At 38.0% G+C, this 17,291-nt stretch overlaps 1 protein-coding gene across 2 annotated transcripts; it reads right to left on the bottom strand.

Moving 5' to 3' along the window:
• Positions 1-8,026: 8,026 nt before the first annotated feature.
• LOC117398825 (V-set domain-containing T-cell activation inhibitor 1-like) lies at positions 8,027-12,735 on the bottom strand. 2 transcript variants are annotated; one of them, XM_059012374.1, is made up of 3 exons: positions 12,674-12,735; positions 10,573-10,654; positions 8,027-10,158 (listed from the first exon to the last, which is right to left on the bottom strand). In XM_059012374.1, the coding sequence occupies exons 2-3, from the start codon at positions 10,650-10,652 to the stop codon at positions 9,558-9,560; spliced, it is 681 nt and encodes a 226-aa protein (XP_058868357.1). In that variant the 5' UTR covers positions 10,653-10,654; positions 12,674-12,735; the 3' UTR covers positions 8,027-9,557. The 2 variants fall into 2 exon arrangements, with proteins under 2 accessions (XP_058868357.1, XP_058868356.1); XM_059012373.1 differs by lacking the exon at positions 12,674-12,735 and adding an exon at positions 11,837-11,964.
• Between the last annotated feature and the right edge of the window lie 4,556 nt (positions 12,736-17,291).

Raw genomic sequence — 17,291 nt, 5'->3', positions numbered from 1 at the left:
TTAGTTCAAGCATGTTTATGATTACTGACAAAATAATAATAATAATAATAATAATAATAATAATAATAATAATAATAATAATAATAATAATTTGAGAAGCCTACTTTTGAATTCCAATCGAAATATTTGTAAAATAGCCTGCTAGCTTTTTTTTGAGTATGCTTTACATCTGTCGTATTGTTTGATGATAACTTCCCGCTTATATATTAATTTAAACACATACCGGTAAATAGTTTAAATAATCTATAGCCAAGCGAGACAATTAAATAAAAACGTCGAATGTTGTTAAGTTACGGATAATTTTTTTTTTTTTTTTTTTTTTAAATTTGTGTTTTGTAATATACAACTTTGAAAAACCTATGCTAAAATGTTATATTACGTTAGTAACAACAACACAAAATATTGAAATAATGTTGCATACAACAATGCTTATACGTGTTTTTAAAATAACGTATGATAAGTATCAATTACTAATGAATAGTTTTGTAAGTTTGTTTGTTAATTTGTAAATATCATATAAATACAATTATGCCACAAAAAGCATAAATACTTAAAATTCATAATAAAATACCTTTTTTGTCATTAAAACTGCTTAGTAGTCGATCTTTTAACTCTCTTATGATAAAATAAAACAAAAATACGCGTTTTAAACAGTAGTTTTTTTTGTTTTTTTATGGTTAAATTATTACTAGGCCTCCTCCCAAACCGTTAGGCAGCGGTTTCCATGGTAACCTTATTATAACGGTGAGAATGGAATCTGCTCCCCGTAGCAACCGACTCAGGATCCTTTATCATTCATTTTCCTGATTGGCTAGAATTTGTTGTTGTCAGGAGGCACTAACCAATGAAACTCGACAATCGCGAAAAGATTAATTTTTAGTTTGAACCAATCGAGAGAGAACAACATGAGATTGGAGCCGCTGTTTATTTTTTTATTTTTTTGTGATTGGATGAAACCTGAGATGGTGGGCGGGCCGGACGAAGGGTAACATTTCTCTTTTTAATTAAAGAAAGCGTTAATGAAACAATGAATAATTAATATCAGCGAAACCAAATCATTTATACCGATATCTGTAAATAACAACAGTTGACGCAGACAGTTCTTATTTTCATATACCGGTAAATATATATATTGTGTTATTCTTGTATGTAGACCATTTCTTAATTTTTGCAAAATGTCAATTTTAAAACGTTATATATATATATATATATATATATATATATATATATATATATATATATATATATTAGCTCAAAGATCCAGCTGCCCAGCGTTTCGATACGTTTTATATCTTTCTCAAGGGAGCCTGTGTTTCAATCAAAACATTGGAGGTATTTATAGGTTTTTAACGGCATGACAACTACTTGTATATATTGTGACATCATTTTTACTTCTATCTTTGAATCTGTACTCATTTTAATTAACATTATTTTATATAAACTTTATATTTATTACATCCAGCATTGGCTTTGAGAATCAGTCTAGATTTGGCCTCCTTTTGAATGGATTTTGTTTATTTATTTATTTAAATGATATATATATATATATATATATATATATATATATATATATATATATATATATATATATATATATATATCATGTGTTGTTTAAAAATGAATATGAACTTATTTTCTTTTCATTATTCGAGGTCTGACAGCACTGCATCTTCTTTGCAAATAAATGCTCTAAATGACAATATTTTTATTTGGAATTTGGGAGAAATGTGGTCAGTAGTTTATAGAATAAAACAAAAATGTTCATTTTACCCAAACACATACTTATAAATAGTAAAACCAGAGAAACTGATAATTTTGCAGTGGTCTCTTAATTTTTTCCAGAGCTGTATATATATATATATATATATCTTTATTTTTTATTTTTATTTTATCATTATTTTTTTAAGGAAAACTGCTGTGAACCAAAAGTAGGAACACAAATCATCCGCGTAATTTCCGCACAATCTCTAATTGTCTTCCTAGTTTATGGCGCCATCTCCTGGAATATTACATCATTACACCTATACAACTATATCGAGGCATCAGATGCAAGTACACCAACGTGAGAACATATTATTATTATTATTATTATTATTATTATTATTATTATTATTATTATTAATAATAATAATAATAATAATAATAATAATAATATTTCCCCATTACAGGTCAGTTTGAGCCAGTCCAGGTTTTACAGAAGGAATATAAAACCTGGACTGGCACAAACTGCTCTGCAATGGGGAGTCAGACTGCCCTGCTTATATACAGACGTGCTCAAATTTGTTGGTACCCTTACAGCTCATTGAAATAATGCTTCATTCCTCCTGAAAAGTGATGAAATTAAAAGCTATTTTATCATGTATACTTGCATGCCTTTGGTATGTCATAGAATAAAGCAAAGAAGCTGTGAAAAGAGATGAATTATTGCTTATTCTACAAAGATATTCTAAAATGGCCTGGACACATTTGTTGGTACCCCTTAGAAAAGATAATAAATAACTGGATTATAGTGATATTTCAAACTAATTAGTTTCTTTAATTAGTATCACACATCTTGTAATCAGTCATTCAGAAAATCGACCCCAGATTGAACAGAAGGATAGTGCGAATGGTAGAAAAAGAACCAAGGATAACTGCCAAAGAGATACAAGCTGAACTCCAAGGTGAAGGTACGTCAGTTTCTGATCGCACCATCCGTCGCTTTTTGAGCGAAAGTGGGCTCCATGGAAGAAGACCCAGGAGGACTCCACTTTTGAAAGAAAAACATAAAAAATCCAGACTGGAATTTGCTAAAATGCATATTGACAAACCACAATCCTTCTGGGAGAATGTCCTTTGGACAGATGAGTCAAAACTGGAGCTTTTTGGCAAGTCACATCAGCTCTATGTTCACAGACGAAAAAATGAAGTTTTCAAAGAAAAGAACACCATACCTACAGTGAAACATGGAGGAGGCTCGGTTATGTTTTGGGGCTGCTTTGCTGCACCTGGCACAGGGTGCCTTGAATCTGTGCAGGGCACAATGAAATCTCAAGACTATCAAGGCATTCTGGAGCGAAACGTACTGCCCAGTGTCAGAAAGCTCTGTCTCAGTCGCAGGTCATGGGTTCTCCAACAGGATAATGACCCAAAACACACAGCTAAAAGCACCCAAGAATGGATACGAACAAAACATTGGACTATTCTGAAGTGGCCTTCTATGAGTCCTGATCTGAATCCTATCGAACATCTATGGAAAGAGCTGGAACTTGCAGTCTGGAGAAGGCACCTATCAGACCTGAGACAGCTGGAGCAGTTTGCTCAGGAAGAGTGGGCCAAACTACCTGTTAACAGGTGCAGAAGTCTCACTGAGAGCTACAGAAAACGTTTGATTGCAGTGATTGCCTCTAAAGGTTGTGCAACAAAATATTAGGTTAGCGGTCCCATCATTTTTGTCCATGCCATTTTCATTTGTTTATTATTTACAATATTATGTTGAATAAAAAATCAAAAGCAAAGTCTGATTTCTATTAAATATGGAATAAACAATGGTGGATGCCAATTACTTTTGTCAGTTTCAAGTTATTTCAGAGAAAATTGTGCATTCTTCGTTTTTTGTGGAGGGGGTACCAACAAATTTGAGCACGTCTGTTTATATATATATATATTAAAAAAAAGATTTCTTTCTTCCTTGTTTCTCAAAGAGAAGGAGAGGCGATCCCTTTTATTTGACTAACTAAACAATAATTAAACACAAGCTTTGAGGACCTCAGAGGTCTCCTCTTCAGGTGAAAGTATCAATCTCTTTCTTCTACTTTCACCTGAAGAAGAGACCTCTGAGGTCTTGAAAGCCTGTGATTAATGATTGCTTAGTTAGCCGAATAAAATGTCTGTCATCTCTGGACTGATGCGGCTTCCTTGTTGCGGAAATCTGACAGAGAGCAAAGTTTTGACACCCTGTGACTGAAAGACAATGATTCTTGGTGGTAAATCTCTCTTCCGACCTGTGAGGGCGCTAAGTAACAGGAACAGAGTACCCTGGACTGTTTGGCCTGACACTTCATTCCTAGGGTTAAAAGGAAGTCGGTCATGTAGAAAGGGGGCGGAGCTTCAGTGCACTAACTCATCGACCCGGAAGGGAAGTGATGTGGCAGCCGCTGATTGGAGGAGCGGCTGCAATTGTTTACCAAGGGGTCACGAGTGACGGTATAAATAGGGGTCAAAGCGATGCTATCTGTTCCTTTGTTGTGGTTATTCAAATGAAACGAAAGGACCGGTATTCCTGTGTTTAAAAAGAGTGTTTTTGTTTGTTTTTGTCAGTCTGTCTATATCATAGATATATCATCATAATTTTTTTTTTTTTTTTTTTTTTTATAAATTTAGTCGTCGCCAATGGTTTTTACCCAGGTTTTTTTCCCCAATTTGGAATGCCCAATTTTTTTTGTATCCCGGTTCACCGCTTGCAACCCCCTGGCGACTCAGGAAACAGAGGCTGAAACACGCGTCCTCTGAAACGTGCTCCTGCCAATTCGTCATTTTGTCTGAGAGAAGAGTGATTTCTATAACACAAGAGTAGAGGTTAAAACTTCATGCTGATTTGAACTCGGCTCTCGCCAAGATAAGCACCAACTAAGACGTAGCGTTACAGTAAACTAATGTGATCCATATGTGTCTCCTTCCATGTGCGTTTCCTTCCATAAGATGATGTAGATATCCTTCTGTCTGGTGTTGATGGCTGAAGTGTAATGCTGGCTCCAGGGATCAGCTTATTTGCCTCCCTAGCGCATCAGCACACACAACGGCTGCGATGCTGGCTCTGGGGATCAACCACAGTGCGGCCTCCCCAGCGCATCAGCATGACAACCGTCTGGACTGAGCTAAGTAGGGTACATCTCTGGGGTCTTCAAGTGGGCACCTTCCATCCTCAGTGTTTCGTCGACTAGCCCACGACACCTCAAGAGGGCTCGACGGTGATTCTGGCGTCCCAGCATCACCCCCCTCCGTCCCCCACTCAACTCAGCCCAGCTTACTAGAATGTAGGTTTCTACTGCAGAGGATGTCCAGCGCCCCATTCTTTTAATCCTATGTTGATTGTGAGAAGTGTTGAATTTAAATCAAGGGAAGTAATGTTAAAACTTTACAATGCATTAGTAAGACCTCACCTAGAATATTGTGTTCCGTTCTGGTCACCGCATTACAAAAAGGATATTGCTGCTCTAAAAAGAGTGCAAAGAAGAGCATTTTAATCTGCCAAGTGTTTAACCTGTAGTACTTTGTATTTAATCATATCCTGATGTAACTTTCACTATTTAATCATATCCTGATGTAACTATCACTATTATCTACTGTATTATTGAATTGTGGTTTGTCACACTTTAACAAAAGTTATTGTATTTCTTGCTCTTATTGTATTACTTGTATTGTAACACTTGAAATGTATTTGCTTGCGATTGTAAGTCGCCCTGGATAAGGGCGTCTGCTAAGAAATAAATAATAATAATAATAATAATAATAATAATAATAATAATAATAATAATAATAAAAGAGCGACCAGAATTAAACCCGGTATGTGTATTTCTCAATGGAAAAAAAATACAACACAGGACAGGCTCTGTTTGATAAACTGTAACTTTAGTCAAACTCGTTCGAATTTCACAGCCAACAAGAGAAGGGGCCAACCATAAATCCCTTAGATACTTCTGATTTGATGAGAGCTTGAACTATTCGATGTTCTGTGATAGCGGATTGTAGATTTTTGCAGTGATGTGTATTCCTGCAGAAAAACCATTAGAAAGGCCGTTGATGAGATAGTTGACAAAAATACAGCCTGGGTGATTCTGCAATAAATGGTTCAGCGTAGGGATAGATAGAGGTGTGAACACTGTTAGAAGGGGAGAGAGTCGTTTGTAAGCTAGAGGACAGAAACTCCACATATGAATGTATCTACAATGATCCAGAGAGGAGTATTCCTCATTGAAGTTATTACAGAGCTGTCTGCCACCAGAAAAGTTAATTACATGTCCATATTTATAAATATAAGTTCTTAGAGGCGTGAGAGATGAGCCGTCAGCTCCCATCCCACTCCATGCAAGCCGAGCTTGTATTTTTGGAATGAGTCCCAGACAAGAGCGATCTCCTCTAGAACAGGTCTGACCAGCTCAACACAACATCTGCAGGGTCCTCTCTGAAGCAATGAAACACAAGCCACATAACTGGAACAATAATCAGACATATCATTCTGGAAATGCTCGCTTTCAAATCATTAGTCCAAATGTGCCAGTGTCTGAGTTAATGTCATGTTTAATAACTGCTGTATCTGTGTGTCAGTGTCTGAGTTAATGTCATGTTTCATAACTGCTGTATCTGTGTGCCAGTGTCGGAGTTAATGACATGTTTAATAACTGCTGTATCTGTGTGCCAGTGTCTGAGTTAATGTCATGTTTCATAACTGCTGTATCTGTGTGCCAGTGTCTGAGTTAATGTCATGTTTAATAACTGCTGTATCTGTGTGCCAGTGTCTGAGTTAATGTCATGTTTCATAACTGCTGTATCTGTGTGCCAGTGTCTGAGTTAATGTCATGTTTAATAACTGCTGTATCTGTGTGCCAGTGTCTGAGTTAATGTCATGTTTAATAACTGCTGTATCTGTGTGCCAGTGTCTGAGTTAATGTCATGTTTAATAACTGCTGTGTCTGTGTGCCAGTGTCTGAGTTAATGTCATGTTTAATAACTGCTGTATCTGTGTGCCAGTGTCTGAGTTAATGTCATGTTTCATAACTGCTGTATCTGTGTGCCAGTGTCCGAATTAACCTCTTCAACTCCAGATTCAGAAATGAATGTGCACTCCAGGTACCAGATTTAGACATTATTGTAATTCAGGGTTGAAATTACCAAATTGGTAAAAAAAAAAAAAAAACTATTTGGAAAAAAGTCAATACATTTATAACATTTTTATTAACCCTTTAGGCTCCTGTGTGTTAGATAGTCATATTCAACAAAGCAAGACAGGCACAAACGTTTTATATTTTTTCCCCCGATTTTATTTGTTTTATATACATAACAAATATTCTCGTTTTAATGTAATGCATTTAGAAAATTAAGTAATATTTTTTTAATCTCCTGGACTAAACTACACATCACAACAAGCACATGTACAAAATCCAGGTGATTAAGGAAAAACACAGCCTGGATATAAAGACTTCAATAAATCTCTATTAATATTCACAAAGGTGAATTTCAAACTCCGCTAAAGAAGATGATTGTAGAATTGATTCAGATTTCATTATGCGGTTTTCACGTATGAAAAAAATAAAATAAACTGGTACTAAATCAAATTCCATTTTAGTGGTTAAAGAAAAGGGCTTGTAAGCAGGAGGTCCCCGGTTCAAATCCCTCCTCAGCCACTGACTCACTGTGTGACCCTGAGCAAGTCACTTCACCTCCTTGTGCTCCGTCTTTCGGGTGAGACGTAGTTGTAAGTGACTCTGCAGCTGATGCATAGTTCACACACCCTAGTCTCTGTAAGTCGCCTTGGATAAAGGCGTCTGCTAAATAAACAAATAATAAAAACAATATTGAAATAAACTGTTTGTCAAAACTTTTAACTAAAATTGCTGCCAAGTTCATATTGTACTTAATTATATTATACAAAGAAAACATCTTTAAGGTTAATAGTTTATTTGGCCTCAGTTCAGTTTCAGGTTGAATACAGAAATGTATACAGACCAAGGAAAATCAATATATCTTTTTTTCTAATAAATAGATTTTTCTTTACAGGACAAAAAATAATCTCCATACTATATTATTAAACAAGTTGAGCATATTTTTCTATTTTCTAAAATATACTAAAATAGTACAGAGAATTAAGACTAAGAATTTCTTGGTTTTGGAGTTAAAAAAAAAAAAATAAAAAAATAATAATAATTAAAATAAAACCCATGTTCGATGCAACTGTTTTGTATTTGCTTCATTTTATAAGCGCGTGTGACAGGGATGGCTAAGTGGTGACGTCAGGCCAGACACAGGAAGAGTAACACTCAGGCAGGACCGCGTGCAAAGGCGTTCGCGCCGTTTTATTTTAACAAACACAAAAATAAAATAAAAGGTTTGAACAAAAAAACACTACTCACAGAGCAAAATAAAAAAAGATAACCAAAAACAAATCACCAACACAAAACTCAGGTCAGGCTGAGCAGATCGCTTTCACCGATCCTGTGGTTATTTTAATGACTGTTTCTTTCTCATCTCGTTCGCTCGTTTCCTCCTCTCGAACACCCAGACCTTGCAGCCAAAGCTACAGGTCTTTAATATCATGGCCGAGGGGTTAACTGGCTATTAATCCTCTCATTGCTGCTTGGCCACAGTCTGCACGGGTAGAGTTATTAAGCGTGACTGCCAGCTAATTCAATAATCACTCGCTGACAGTCACGCATTCTCACGAGGTATTTTAAAACAAAAACAAAACATCATGGCGGACGGCACCTCGCTCGTCCTTGCCAAACAAAAACAACTACGGCTTTTCACCTTCATATTTAAACATAATAAATCATAATAATAATACAACAAAACAAATACAAAATAATAAAAACAAGGTTAAAGAGGTTGATTGCAGAACTGATTCTGATTTTTATATAGATTTCTTTCTTGAGTTGTGTTTATTATGTGGTTTTCACATATGAAAAAAAAAAAATCCACTGACAATACATACTTCTTATATTGCAACAGGCTGCCACATTTCTGGAGTAAAACAGGTTTTACGGGAGTGATTCACTGAATGTTTTGGTTGCAAGTATTTCTGGCTTCACAGTATTTTGTCCCAGCACTGTATAAGATACTCCAAGTGCTGTCGCTGCTTTCAGAAATCCTCCGAACACGGCTCAAACTCTTCAGCGCTCCCCTTCTCACAATCCATGTACGCTGCCATATATTTTTTGAAATCAAATACTAATATAAAATAAAGGTAGACAAGCAAAACTGCAGAAATAATACAATGAAATACTCTGTATATACTTGAGATCGTTGATCGTCTCCAGCTCTTGTCAATGTCTTCACAGATAGAGATGGATTTGTGCACGGAACGCAACTGGATAATAAAGTCACCTGATGATTTCCATCTCTCCTCCCCGACTTCAAAACACACACACTAACCCTGCCTCAGAGCATGAATACAAAGAGATCAGATTGAAAATAAAAACCCCAGAGAACAGACGGCAAACCTTGACGTGCGCAGGCAGGGCGTGGTACTGCAAGTGCTCTTTCCTTTGATGTGCATCCTGGAGCTGAAGAGGTTAATGTCATGTTGAATAAACTACGGTATCTCTTTGCTGGATTGTTCTGATATCGTGCAAAGACAACGAGAGTACAGATTATAGTTCAATTGTCTTGGAAACAATGTGATGTTTAAAATTTCTCTTCAACACTGAACACGTTTCCTAATTCAAAGTGACTATTTCCTTTTGGGAGCTTGTATTAAACTGGGTAAATTGAGCAGTGCAGGGGAGCCGTCTGACTTCACTGGGCTCCTCGATCACGTCTGATAACGGCACTGCCTGTGCTGGACTTGCATGTCTTTTATAGAGTCACAGACCAACACAGAGACTTGCAATCACACAAAGAGCAAGAAGAGGAAGAAGTGCTCCTAAACCCCTCCAGTCAGAGCTCGGGACTGTCACATGATCTGGTGCTGTTGTGGGTGGGGCCGGAACCACGACTACCTCAGTCAGGCCCGACCCAAACCGTCTAAGAGCATAAACAGTGCATTTGTATTCTCCAGCATCTTCCTCCCTGACTCTCCTCAGCAGCAGTGAAGCGTTCCCGCGTTGCAGTTCAGAATCAAACAGGCTGGTCCTGCTCACATACTGAGAGAGCTGATGGGCAAGCTGGTCCCTGTTGTCACGATATCCGTGAACAATGCAGAGTGTTTCTGCTCTTCTCCAGATCACACTTGACTTCTCATCCCAGCCTCCAGTTGTGTAGTAGAAGGTGCAGCTCAGGATACAGTCCTGCCCCTCAGTACAGTTCACTGAGCTCGGGACATGCACTAAATCACTGCCGCTGACCCTGCCAGCAGCCAGTATGAGGATTGCCAATACCCCGGTAACAGAAGCAGCAGTAGGGCCAGTGAAGCACACTCTCCTCCTTAACTGGATCCTGGACTCGGTCCTTCTCTTCAAATAGAGCCTGAACCGGAGAAGAGCAAAAAGTTCAGAAACACAGACAGAGAGAGAGAGAGAGACAGCACCAAGATTCAGAAACACACACACACACACACACACACACACACACACACACACACACACACACACACCACCAGGGTTCTAAACACACCCACACAGGGTTATAAACACACACACACAGGGTTCAGCACATTTATGACTCGGACACTCACTGGGACAGTTTGCTCCCAGGCTGCCTGATGTGATCCGATGCCAAAGAAACAAGTTCAATAGCGAGCAGAAACTTGAAACAGAACAGAAGACAAGAAGAGGAGAAAGTGACGCATCAAACTCAGCGCAGAGAGCAGGACGAGAAGGGCACACATTGAAGCCAAGAGAAAAGAAACCCTGGAGTACAATACTGGATCGGGGGTCTTACTGGTTCCAGGGCAGCTCAGGTGAATTCAGGGGCGCTTCTTCTCCTGCAGAGTCCATCCTCTTTGCACGCTCCGTCTGCATCTCTGTACCGAGACACAAGAGAAATCTTAAATTCATACCACGTTACACACTGGAGTCACTAAATATTCAAAGACTTGTCTGTCTGTTTATCATTATTATTACACATCACTGCGCGCTTAGTTATAGACTATATACTCCAGGAAAGTTTCATGAAATTAAACCCACAAGGAAAGGGCCATTGTGAACGCCTACAGATTCACAACCAGAAAAACTACACTTCCCACGAGCCTCTCTTGCAGGTTCACTTCAGCTACAGGATGCACAGGGTCAGAATATATTACCACACAATATTATGTCTCGATGGTTTTGAGTCAGGCAGCCACGAGTAACAGGTCAACCACAACATTATTGTGTAGTAATATTCTGACACACTTTATTTCACACGCATGTTTCTTAAGCTGTTTTCTTTTGGCTGAGTTTTGTTTTGATGCGCTGCTGTAGAAACTTGGTTCAAAGTCGTCCCCAATTTTATTTTATTTTTTTGTCACTGACAAGATGAAATTCGGAAGGTGTTTATCCAGGGGTCGGTATCTCGTGAAATTCTCTCGCTTCTCCCATTGAACACAAACACGACACTGTGAGGTTTATGTCAGGAAGTGTTTTTCACAGTTACCATGACAACACAGACCAGCTTGCCGATCAGTCCCCTCAGTGACAGTAAGTGAGGACGCTCAGAGTGAGAGCGCTTTCAGTGTACAGGAAACATGCCTGCCTGATTTTTTTTTGGGGGGGGGGGGGGGTGGGGGGGGGGGGGGGGGGGGGGGGGGTTGTTTGTGCAATTTTTCATTACGATTTTTAAAAAAATCAATAAAATACTATATGAAGTGCCTCCCCCACCATAAATAACTTCAAATTGCATCGATTTTCTGTGCTGTTATACATGTTATAGAGACTCCACCCCCCGAGCAAAAAACACAACTTGCAAAAGTCCATCAAGACATAAATACAAAATCAAATCCACATTTATTTACAAAGACCACTGACAGCACGATAAATATGAATTATGATTATTATTGATTTGTTTGCGATTAACGGGCAGACTACAGAACGTCTTTCCTGAATATAGCTCCGTTATTATTCCCTCTCTGTGTTTAAGGACTAAATGAATTAATAAATATAGCGAGACGCACAGTATTCACTTTGCGAACATTACAAATAAACAAATACACTTTAAAACACTTTACCTTCTACACCTGAGAGCACACGATCCACAAACACGCAGCTCCCTTGACTGACTCTGACTGACTGAAACCAGCATGACTACCGTACCACGCTGGATAAAGCGTTGGGTAACCTTCCGCTGAGGAAACATAGTCCCTAACATAATTAGAATAGAAACGACATACACGTAGAGAAAACGTCATCATTATTACAATTATTATTATTTGGCTAACATATTTATTTATTGGGGTCTTATTCTTATTATAATTTATCAGGACATGTACAATTGTTGAATAGTCTGTAGTATTGAGTCGGACTCGAAAGTTGGAGGCGTGGCGTCATTGAAATTGAGATGATGTCACATATTCCCTTTCCTAAGCCACGCCCTTTCCTCTCTGTATTGGAGTTTGAAAGCTCGCCGGATAGTTTGAAGTTGGGTAGTTAGGAACGGTAAGTAACGGCGCTCTTAAATTTTTTTCAATTCACTTAATCTCATATGCAATTTGCTTAGCCTTACCCCCGTAATTACAAAAACAGCGAACGTGCATTTCACAAAAATCGCCCTTTTAAACGTTTTAGAATTTCAACGATATTGGTTTAATTTAATATACGGACAGTGCTAGAGGTTATTATAGAAACAAACAAATACACTTCTAACTTTAAATTTGCTCGTTTATAAATACCAAAACAAATAAAAATGTAAGTTTAAATCTACAGATTTTACAATCGAAGGGTGATTTACCACGAGCATTACCCCGTCTTCAAAGCCAGACCGCCGCAAGAAAACAAGGGCAGGATAAAGACAGAAATAAAAGAATGAATAAACACATACATTAATAAATAAATGAATAGACACGTACATTAAACCTGTCCTGTGTGTGGGTGTGTCTGGTGTCGCTCCCTCTGCTTTAGACGAGTCTCCTCCTCCTGCAGCCCGAGAGCCGGGACTCCTTCCAAACACTACAGGCTGAGTGATACCAGACTCACAGCAAGTCGGCTGAGTGAACACTGCGGACAAGCGTTTAAGGTAAAGTGTTTGAAAGTTGTGTTTTTATTGTTTGCAAAGGTAATGCTTTGGCTCGTTATATTTATTAATGTATGTGTTTATTTATCCTGCCTTTTATTCATAAACATCGTCAATTTTATTCTTTAGTCTGGCTTTGAGTTTGAAGACGGGGTAATGCTCGTGTTAAATACCCTTCGACTGTACAATCTGTGTTTTAAATACATTATTTATAAAAGAAAAATGTGTTTTGTTGAGCCTGATTCGATTACATTTTTTTGAACATGTACTGTAGTTGGCAGAAGCAACATAATTAAACACGAATCTATCACTGTACAAAACAGAGGAAACAACGGCCTTATTTCTTGTAATTGTAACGGGGAGCTGGGTTGGTAGGATTGTATTAATAAGTAACAGATCACGAGCGCCCTCTGTGGACAGTCTTGCTAATGCAGTCAGCACTCGCATATCCGACCCTGTACAGTTTTCACTTCAGTGCAGGTTTAACGAGTGTGACGCATATCTGATTAATTCATTTTGGCCCGTTCCTATGGAGCATGGGTTCTTAAACTATGGGTCGTGACCCAAAGTGGGTCCCTAACACCTTTTTGGTGGGTCGCATCGTGCGGAAAACAAATGCAGCTTTAACATGGTCTAGAGGGCGCGTATTTGCGTTTCCCCAGAAAGTCGCAACTCACCCAGTGTGCGCGTAAGCAACCCCCGCTAATCAGAGTGCTGGAGAATATTATAAATCACTGCTGTACAGAGATCTAGGGTTTAATGAAGATTAAGCAAAAATATAACGATAGCTTCTTGCGTTTAGGATTTCTAAAAGCTGTTCAGAATGCAGAGGAGCGTCTGCAGCGTTTGCTTTGTGGCGATTGTGTTTTCAAATAGAAGCGTTAACAAACTGACACGACATTTGGAAAAGCATTCACAGTATGACGGGATATCTCTTGAGTTTTTCAAGATTCGAGTGGCCAGCTTCAGAAAGCAGTGCTTCGATAGTGGAAAAGTAAGTTCAAATGTCATTGTATTATTTTATTTAAAATGCTGTGATGGAATTTGAAAGCTCTGCAGTTTTAAACATAGCGCCGGATTAAAACGAATAGCAAACTACAACCCTGTACTCAGTGGCGGTTTTAGATTTTGTCAGATGCTTCTTTCTTCCATTCATAAATATAATCTCTATCAAATACAGGTTTGTAGTTTGCTATTAGTGGTTGGGTCAAAGTTTTATTAAACTACGGTCCAGCGCTACAACACATTACAGAAGCGCATTACCGCACGGAATTGTGGGCATTGTAGTTTTCTGTAGAAACGGGTCGAAGTGGCCGAGTAATAAACACGAAGCGAAACTCAGGGAAGTTGACTCGCTGCTCCCATTAAGACCCGTTATTACTCTCTTTGACTTGAATTTTTACTTAATTTCTATTATTGGAAAAATAAAAATAAATAAATAAATCCACATTTTTATTTTCATTTCCAAATATGAACTGGGTCTCGAGAAGGCAGTGAGTTACTGTTTTGGGTCCTAACATAGAAACATTTAAGAACCCACAGTATGGAGGATATTCCATGCCAAAATTCAAAATAAATAAATACAGGAATAAATAAATACATTAATTAATTAAAATAAATACATGGGCATTTATTTATTTATTCATTCATTTATTCATTCCCTTTTTATTCATTCATTCATTTATTTATTTCTCTTTTGTCACTTTTCATTTCACTGTCCGTTTTCTTTTCTGCTTCGTTTTCATTTCGATGTGACGCGAGCTGCTGTTCTTTTTACATTTCACTGTGCCGAAACTACTACTGTCAATCACAGCCAGTGGGCGGTATCAATAACTCCATTGGCTGACGATTAGCCAATGGCGTTGATGCTGCCCGCTGACTGACCCATTAGTTGATTGTTTGCTGTGAAATTCAAAACGAATTTGACTAAAGTTACAGTTTATCAAACAGAGCCTGTCCTGTGTTATTGTATTTTTTTTGTTGGGAAATACTCATACATGTTGGTAGTGTCTCGCTACTTAATTTAAAATAATTTAAGCCCCGTGTTAGTGGGGTAAATGTTAAGACCCGTGTTAGTGGGGTAAGGGGGAGTTTGTGTGTGTGTCGAGTTCTGGTAATTTACATATTATAGTTAAATTCTCTAGGAAACAATGTGCTTTTTAAAATTCCACGTGATTGATTAGCTCTAGTAATGCTAGTTGGAAAATGCAGATTTCAGCATTACAAGAGCCAATCAAATCACGTGAGAGCACAGTGGGTGGAGCTCATTTGCATACAAACTCCAGATTTAGCTGGCCAGTTAAATATTTAGCTAAATGTTAAATCTTGTAAGTAGATTTATAAATTATATCTGAATGTACACATTTTATATATATATATATATATATATATATATATATATATATATATATATATTCACAACATTTTATAAATCTGGGGAAATATACAAGATTTAAGTTGAATCTGGAAAAAAAAAAAAATTAATCCTTTTTTTACACATGGAACTCCATATTTTAAGGTCTTAAGATAATTTCTTTCATTAAAAGAGCAGATTAACAGTGCGCATTTCCTGCCATGGCGTTAACTATTGAACCTTTTATTTAACTGCAGTGATTAATGGATTATGTGCTCAGTGTCTGATTAGAGACTAAGTCAGTCATTTCACTTACTCGTAAACTTAATTAAAAAAAAAAAATCGTGGCCGCTACCAAAAGCCTGGTCTTCGCTGCTGCATTTTTAAAAATAAATAAATAAATAAAATCTAAAAACTGTAAAGATTCAACTTTTAGAAATGTGAATTATCTGCAATACAAGAACAACTTGGTTTGACATTACGCAGCAAATGAGCTTTTCAGGGTTTAAGCTTATATAAATTGATGTAAGTGAACAGAAGTGAGGTGCTGCAACACGTAGAACACATATTTGAATTTCTTTTATATTACCGGTAAGTAACTTCCATTTATAAACCCGGTTTATATCAAGCTTTAAGAAATCACACTGGTGGTTTTATGGTATAAAATAAAAAGTGCATTGCTTAGATGTTATTAAACTCGACTGTGTTTGACTCGATCACATCGACAGCGCGAAAAACAAAGCCTGGATCTGCAGCTGTGCTGTGAGCTGCATGCAGCTTGGAGAGAGAGAGAGAGATGTAAATACTAGTTTATTAAATATTGTGTTTAAAATAGATACCTTTTCGGAACAGACTGTTACGTATGCAAGGTATACCGATATTAAAGTACGTGTTACTTATATAAAGAACATCAAATATGAAGGCTGTGTGTTTGTATCCTAATGTCCTAAAGTGAAGCCGGACTATTTTTGTAAATACAGATTGTGTTTGGAATTAAGATGCAAATGAAGCGGCTGTCCCAATTAAATGAGAGGCAGTTGAGACGACCCGAGTCACGCTTTTTGATTCTTAATGAAAAGAAAATGAATGAAATCACATCACATTATGATTAAATGATAAATACATCATTGAAAATACGAGTCAATGTTTTTATTATTCCTGAACAAAAAGAATCGCACCTGCGATGTTGACACGGCACCTTTCTTTACAAGAGCAGCCTGAGAAACCACAGGAGACTCCTCCTCCTCCTCCTCCTCCTCATCCTCCTCCTTCAGGAGCTCAGCGTGCTTTACTCAATGTACTCAAGTCACAGTGTAATCACACACTCCCTGCACAGCGCTGCACCACCTGTCTTGCTCTGAAAATCGATCTCCATTCAGCATTTGAAAATACTGCATCCCAATTAAACAAAGTGACGTCCCAATTAAACAACGTCAATAGCATTGGGAAGAACCGTCTCCCAGAGTTGTATCCCATTTCAGCAGCAATCCCAATTAGGCAGGTCCGAGTGTGTGTGTGTGTGTATGTGTGTGTGTGCAGCCAGGTTAGTTTATAATAAGTAGTGCTGACGTGTATTCACAAGGGTTCAAAGCTGGCATGTTTGCTGTAGGCTCTGGGTCCTTCTGGAGAAATGGGAGGGAGACCCTGTGCCTCCTGTAGCTGAAGTGAACCTGCAGGAGAGGCTCATGAGGAGTGTAGTTCTCTGGTTGTTAATCTGTAGGCATTCACAATGGCCCTTTCCTTGTAGGTTTAATTTCCTGACACTTTCCTGGAGTATATAGTCTATAACTAAGAGCACTGTGATATGTAATAATAATGATAAACAGACAGACGAGTCTTTGAATATTTAGTGACTCCAGTGTGTAACGTGGTATGAATTTAAGATTTCTCTTGTGTTTCGGTACAGAGATGCAGACGGAGCGTGCAAAGAGGATGGACTCTGCAGGAGAAGAAGCGTCCCTGAATTCACCTGAGCTGCCCTGGAACCAGTAAGACCCCCGATCCAGTATTGTACTCCAGGGTTTCTTTTCTCTTAGCTTCAATGTGTGCCCTTCTCGTCCTGCTCTCTGCACTGAGTTTGATGCGTCACTTTCTCCTCTTC

Source organism: Acipenser ruthenus, chromosome 44 (assembly GCF_902713425.1).
Source record: "Acipenser ruthenus chromosome 44, fAciRut3.2 maternal haplotype, whole genome shotgun sequence".
Taxonomy (NCBI): Eukaryota; Metazoa; Chordata; class Actinopteri; order Acipenseriformes; family Acipenseridae; genus Acipenser; species Acipenser ruthenus.
This window is presented reverse-complemented; position numbering and strand designations above follow the sequence as displayed.

Bases quoted from the DNA above. Each gene is read 5' to 3' on its own strand.
- LOC117398825 (XM_059012374.1), bottom strand. From the start codon at position 10,652: ATGCAGACGGAGCGTGCAAAGAGGATGGACTCTGCAGGAGAAGAAGCG. The intron at 10,159-10,572 runs GTAAGACCCCCG...TCTCCGGTTCAG, and splicing joins CCTGAGCTGCCCTGGAACCA to GCTCTATTTGAAGAGAAGGA.